A 6,744-nucleotide genomic window follows, 5' to 3' on the forward strand; every position below is an offset into this window, starting at 1 on the left:
GGGGGGGAACAAATGGTCATGTTTTGTGTTACTCTGCTGATCTGCTTCTTTGTAGAGTTTCAAATTAGAAATTATGAAGATTGTGTAGCTTTTCACTAATGTTCTTACGAATTCTTCTTTTCTTTTCTTTCAGTCACTTGCACCTGAGCATAATCCATGGGCTGCCAGAAGTAACAATGCAAGTAATAGGCTTAGCCCCTGATGGGGAGTGGCTGAGCCAAACGAACAATATGCTGCAAACGCCTCTCCACATAGCTGTTATCACGAGACAGGTTGCGGTTGTGAGGAGACTCATGTGTGCTGGTGCTTTTGTTGATGTTCAAGACCAAATGGGAAACACACCTCTACACAATGCATGCAGACTTGGTTTCGAAGATGTTGTTCGGACCCTTCTCACTCCAGTCAGATATGAAGAAACTTACCAGAACAGTTATGACATCCCCCTGCAGTGCATTCCTCAAGATCTGGAGTCCAAAAACTATGAAGGTAAGCAAATGCAGCCTATTTTGTCTTTCAAAGGGGAGTTCCCTGCTTCAGTATCAAGGTTTAGAAAAGACTAGAATTAACTTTGATATATTTAAAGTAGGCTACTGTTATGTAAAAAAGGAGAGTGGGGTTAAATTAAATTTATTGTGACATGGAGATTTTGTTTGCTTCAGAATGAATATGTGTTTTGTCTCCTATTCGTGTTTCAAGTGTAACTGAAATGTGTAGGCTATAACTTTCACAATTTATGCTGTGTGCCCTATCATTTATAATTATTGAGTTGCTATTAGAAAGCATTTATCTAGAATAAAATGGAAATGATTGATTTCTCTTTTCTGTTTTGCGTAAGTCAAAGATTATTACAAATAGATCTACCACTGAGACATTGGATTGTTTGTTTTGTCGTCTGCATTATATTCATTGCTGCTTATGAATGAGAGTTTTAAAAAAAATTGACTTCCCCTGATTTATATGAAAAGGCAGCTAAAGTTATGCTAGTAATTATTTTTTCTGCAAAATTTCTTACACATTTTGTTCTTTTTTTCTCTTTTCCATTAGGTTTGACATGTCTCCATCTGGCTGCAATAGGTGGACACATAAACGTCATGAGACTCCTGCTTTTTGCTGGTGCCAATGTCAATGCTGCTGAAGGGAAAGGTGGCCGCACCGTGCTGCACCTTGCTGCCGACTGGGGACACATTGAGATGATGAAGTTCTTGTTGTCACGGCGCGACATTTTCATTGATGCCAAGACTTACGCCGGCCTCACTCCAATCTTACTCGCTTACGGACGCAAGCACGAGGATGCAGTTGCTGAACTGTTCAGCAGAGGAGCTTCTTGTACAACACTGTTGCTGACAGAGGAGTCCGATGGGGATACCTCTGATGAAGAAATGGTGAGGATGATTCTGAGATTCAATTTAGTTGTTTCTTTGGATTTATTTTATGGATCTTGGTTTTTATTATGACTTTAAATAATCATAGGAGTTGGAAAATTCTCAAAAGGTGTGTCAGTTTTGGATATGATACCGAGCTTCTTTTTTAGACTTAATTCTCTCTATTTGTGTAAAGCTAGAGATTCAGGACAGAGCTCTTTTGACATCTAATTTCCTTTTTTTTAAACTGAGCTGGAACATGTTCTCCCAAGGGATTCAAATTTGTTAGACTCTTCCCCAGTTGGGGTAGTGAGGTGGAGTAGTAATGCATCTGTTTCTTACTATTTTTGTCATAAAATCGGTACGAGGTATTTAATGTGCAGTTAATAGTTTTCCATAAAATTTCTTTAAGAAATTTTTTTTTATCCTCTATTTAAGTTGAACATGAGGTTGTGTATTTATTATAATTATAATGATTGTGGAATTCTATATTTGAATAGGGAATTTATGTTTTTTGTTGTTCTTTTTTTTTTAGGTTGATGAGTCTCTTTACAATCACCGTCACAATGCTGGACGAGGACGAGGTTTTCAGCTGACGAACCGTTAAAAGTACTCTTGTTGATACAACAGTGAACTACTCCACACGCTGATTTGTCTCACTAGGGACAAGATTGGTGGGACATCCGCCCCCGGATCAGCCATGGACATAACTGTCCCAAGCGACTGGCAGGCTTACCAGAGATGAACACAGCATCGGATCACTGGAATAGAGATCTCCATTTATTTTTTTTTTCACTTCTAAGAAAATTAATTTTTTCCTTTCTTCTTTGAGTACTTTATTTGTCCTTTTATCAAATGAAAAAAGATTAATTTGTTTCCTCAAGCATTGTAAAGGTAAAATTTATTACCGTAAAAAGTTTTAGTATGACAGAAAGGCTCTCTTTACAATTGAATAAAGATACAGACAGATAAAGGATTTATCATGTCAATAGAAGAATTTAGAAAGGGTTGGGGGGGGGGGGATGCTTTCACTCTTTGGATTGGGATTGCAGTTCTGGATTTGATTTGATTTTTAGCAACATTGGACAAAATACCACCAACCTTGCTTTGCAAAAATTGAAAGTATGGATCACTCAGGGAGGAGTATTTGTGATATTTGAGCTATATCTGAATATCAGTGAAAATTCAATTTGCAGCTCTTTGTTTCTTCAACATTTTTTATCCACCTGACAGTTGATCAGTGGGTTCAACTGTTGTTTTTTTTCCTTTTGTTTTTTGTTTTTTGCTGCAAGCTGCTAGTAATGAATACAAGCCAGGCGAGGTGTCTAAAATGAGTCTCTAATGTTAAAAATATAATAAGAGCTCAATTGTAATTGTACTTTTAGTTTGTGGCAATGGAGGAGTGGTTAAGCTAGATTGAGAAGCCACAGGGAATAGCTTACCGTAGCTATTTTTCACGAGATTTGTGAGCAGACTTGCAGGGCTTTCAATCCAGGAAGAGCCTTTTAAGATTTCTTGAGGCCAATGAAGCAGGTCTGTTAGAATTTTGTAAATACAGGTTTATTAAAAATACTGAGGTTGTGATTTTTTAAATCTAATTTTATTCAATTAGGCTGTCACAACCTCTGCTTGTAATTTATTTTTATTGTTGTTGTTATTGTTTTTTTTAACACTTTTTCATGGATGTTTATTTCATTGCCTGTCATGTTAAATGAGACGAAGATTTATAAGTGGCTGAAAATTTCAAATGAACTCCATTGAATTGTGTGACTGCTGTCTGCTGAACGCTTACGTCTGTTGGCCTGAGTGATGTGTCCGTTCTTTTTATGAGGTTGTTTGCGAAATCAAGTTACTTTTCAACTGTTTCTGCGAATAGGGCAATATTTTTTTTTTTTAAAAATACAATTGACATGAGCGATATTGGAGTGTGTTAAAAGGTTTGTCCTGTCTTTGGTGCAGTTTTTTCTTTCTAGTTCCACATCACCGTTTGTCAAGAAAAGGACGTAAGGCCTACCCCATGATTCTTGTTTGAGGAGTTCCTTCACAGTATGATTTGCCATGCTTCTGAAAATAACATTTTACAGTTGAAGTGAGACAAAAATATAAAAATTATCTCATGTCATCATGTTTCATTTTCTTATATTCAAGCATTGATTAGTTGTGAGAAAACCGCTTGTCCATCTTGAACTTCGTTTTAAAGTACATTATGTTCTTGTCAGTGTATTGTCAGGTATACCGTATGAAGGAAGCAGACCTTTCTTTTTTTTTTTTTGAACTAAAGAGTATTCCAGTCACTTCAAACTGTTTTCAGTAGTTCAAGAAGTGCACCAAAGATATGATTAAATTTATGCATAGCTGTTGCTTTTCTCAAGTGCGAAGTAAGTTACTGACGATATGATTGTTATTTATTTCTTTGCATGAAAGTTTAAAAGATTGGACCATTGCATCCAGTGCAAATAAAAGTGACTGTAAATACTGTACAGACCATTGAAAACTACCAGTGGCAGACATTCATGAGCAGTTGATCTCGTGGGTTGTCATGCAAATGATTTGTATCATCATTTATCCAGTAGTCATCTGTACATCTTTAGCCATTTCTAGCCATTAAAATGACCTTGCAATTCTTAATGTCTGTGTTTTTACAATTGTTTGTATATATATATATATATATATATATATATATATATATTATGTAAATTAATACAACTTCTGTCTATTGCTGCTTTGTTGACAAAAACGACTTTCCTTTTTTGTAAAAACTTGCCTTTCAGTCTCTACCTGGGAAGTTTCTCTACTTCTCTGATCTTATCTTGCTTTTTTCACTTTTCTTGTGTGTTTTGTGCTTTTATTCTGATTCTTCTTGACTTTCTATTTTGTTTGTTTTGGGGTTGGTTTTTTTTTTGGGGGGGGGGGGGGTGAGATGTGCCATGGTTGCTTTTATTAACTTTGCCACTGATTGAGATGAGTAAGGCATACATAATACATGTCTGAGCAGGAAACTGCAAGACCTCTCTTCAAAGTGAAAGTGGTCCTCCTTACCCAGTTTCGTCTGTGACTCACCTACTCATAAAGGTTCTGGCTCTGAAATTGAAAAAGATCGAACAGTACAGCTCACCCACTGTGCTGACAGAGGTGTTAATCTCCAAGTCTTATATTTGATTTCATCAAATACAAATAGTATTAGTAACCGAAGGTCTCCAGGCCTTGTTTTCTTAATGTATTGCCATGGATATATATTATATACTTTATTCCTCTATTCCTCTCCTATGTCAATAGCCAAGTCATTTGAAAGGGGGTTAAAACTCAATTTATCCAAGCTCCACACTCTTGAGTCTAAGAAGTGAAAGTTGAATGAAAGTTTAAAAGATTGGACCATTGCATCAAGTGCAAATAAAAGTGATTTCAAATACTGTACAGACCATTGAAAACTACCAGTGGTAGACATTCATGAGCAGTTGATCTCGTAGGATGTCGTGCAAATGATTTGTATTATCATGCACATGTAGTGATGATGTCTGTGGTGACGCATGACAATGAGAAGGACTTTAAACCAGCTGATACTTTTTTGATAGGAGGAGAAAATGAAATGAACCAACGGGAGAGTACACTTGACCTCTTCTTACCCTTGTCTCTATTTCCTGGCATCTGTTCTGAGCCGTTGTGGTACTTGTACATGGGTACAATATGTACTTTTGTACCATCAAATCAGTTTATGAATCAGGAACAAACTTGGGCCTTCTGCTCACAGGCGAATGGACTTCTACGAGAAAAGTGTGTTTGTCAACACAAGCCTGTTTTGGAGCCAGGTTCAACAAATAACGTTGGTGCTGTCAAACTCAAACACAAACTACGTTGAATCCTGGCTGCTGGCGGAAGATGATGCATCGTGTATTATAGTGGGAAGGCGGGTATGTGTATTTACTGTCCTATTGGTGTACAAGATGTCATTTGCATAGTGGTTCTTTCGTCAGGAGCAACGAAAGCGTGTAACTATCTGTCAGCTTCTCCGTCCTCGTCATCTCGGTGATAGTCACACAAATTGAATGTGGAAGACAGAAATGGGGATGGGATGTTTATATAGTTGTTTCTGAACAAGTGTCTGGAAATCATTTTGCTTCTCTTTTTCTTCTAAGTTTACACAAATAACACTACTTGAATTATTAACAGCGTAGATAGATTCTGAATCCAGAGCCAACTCTTTTTTCGTCGTATCTTGTGTCTGGAACTAGGCTACTGACTACGACGGGTATTAAAAGACTGGCTTACGTTACGAAACGCATGCGATATGAAGTATGAAGTGGCTCCGACTCGGAGTGAATCAGTAATGTATCGTCAAGCCCTGTATGCTCAATCCTAAGACGTTTTTTTTTTTTTTTAAAAGAATGTATTAAGTGATGTAAAAAAGCCTAACACAAGGTTCAATCATAATCCAAACGTTAACCCGCGAATGTTCGTTTTTAGTCTTTGATTACGTTTATAACTTGTTCTCTTTCGTCTGTCTGCGGTTAAGTTTTTAATTAAACCGCTTTTGGCGGACTTCAAAGAAAAGATGTCGGAACCTTTGAGAGAGTGACCTGCCTTTGTTAACGGGCTTGTTGATAATTGTTGGCCATACAACTTTAACCAGCACACTGAGACCCGAGAAGATCAGACTGAGCTTAGGCCTATAGTTTTTATATTGGGTCTCAGCGTGCTGGTTGAAGTTAACACTGAAGGGTACATGGTTGTGTCCCTCCCTGTCTCTATCAAAATGAGCAATTTGTAGACAAGGGTACTGTACCCTTTATTGTAGCGATTCAGTGTATGCACCCAGAGGACGGTGTAATTGGGCCCCAATTATAAAAGAAACGTTTTTATTACCGGATCAAGAATTAAAGCAAATTATAATGAGCTAGAATTAATTAAAAAAAACCAACGCTGTTAGACTATCAAGGAAGACAGAGAACCAAAAGCTGTATTGAGTTCCATACATAAAATATCGAAGCTGGATGTGCGAGTTGTGCGTGAAAACCCAATGAGGTGGCGGGTATTTACTAAATACTACGTCGTAGAATAATAAAATGATTTTCTGCCCTGAATGCTTCCTTCACCACCCCGCCCCCAATGCATTTTCCCTTTCAACCATAAGCGGTTTACTAAGGATTGGACATACCAACCCAACCTGTATTCAGAAACCAAATTACTACATAGATCTACATACCCACCCCTTTTCATTGGGGAAATTTATCCCAAGAAGAAACTTTTGAGGTGGTGCGTCGAGATGGGGAACCTCCGAAGCCTCGGCTTAGTTGAAATTGTAGGGTGTGCAATTCACTGTTGTAGCTCAGGGGTTCAATCCCTCCCTAGACAGGTTTCTCTCTTTACACCCCGTTTCCCACCCCCC

General features: G+C 37.7%; 1 protein-coding gene across 1 annotated transcript in view; it reads left to right on the plus strand.

Annotated features, from left to right (window-relative positions):
• Positions 1-3,989, plus strand: part of LOC101847780 (NF-kappa-B inhibitor alpha) — a 6,427-nt gene extending 2,438 nt beyond the window's left edge. The window contains exons 2-4 of the mRNA XM_005111489.3: positions 134-486; positions 1,045-1,382; positions 1,897-3,989. Coding sequence (XP_005111546.1) covers positions 134-486; positions 1,045-1,382; positions 1,897-1,968 — 763 coding nt within the window. The 3' untranslated portion in view covers positions 1,969-3,989. The remainder of the gene's footprint in view (positions 1-133; positions 487-1,044; positions 1,383-1,896) is intronic.
• Positions 3,990-6,744: the final 2,755 nt, after the last annotated feature.

The sequence above is a fragment of the Aplysia californica genome, unplaced genomic scaffold (assembly GCF_000002075.1).
Source record: "Aplysia californica isolate F4 #8 unplaced genomic scaffold, AplCal3.0 scaffold01065, whole genome shotgun sequence".
NCBI classification, from domain to species: domain Eukaryota; kingdom Metazoa; phylum Mollusca; class Gastropoda; order Aplysiida; family Aplysiidae; genus Aplysia; species Aplysia californica.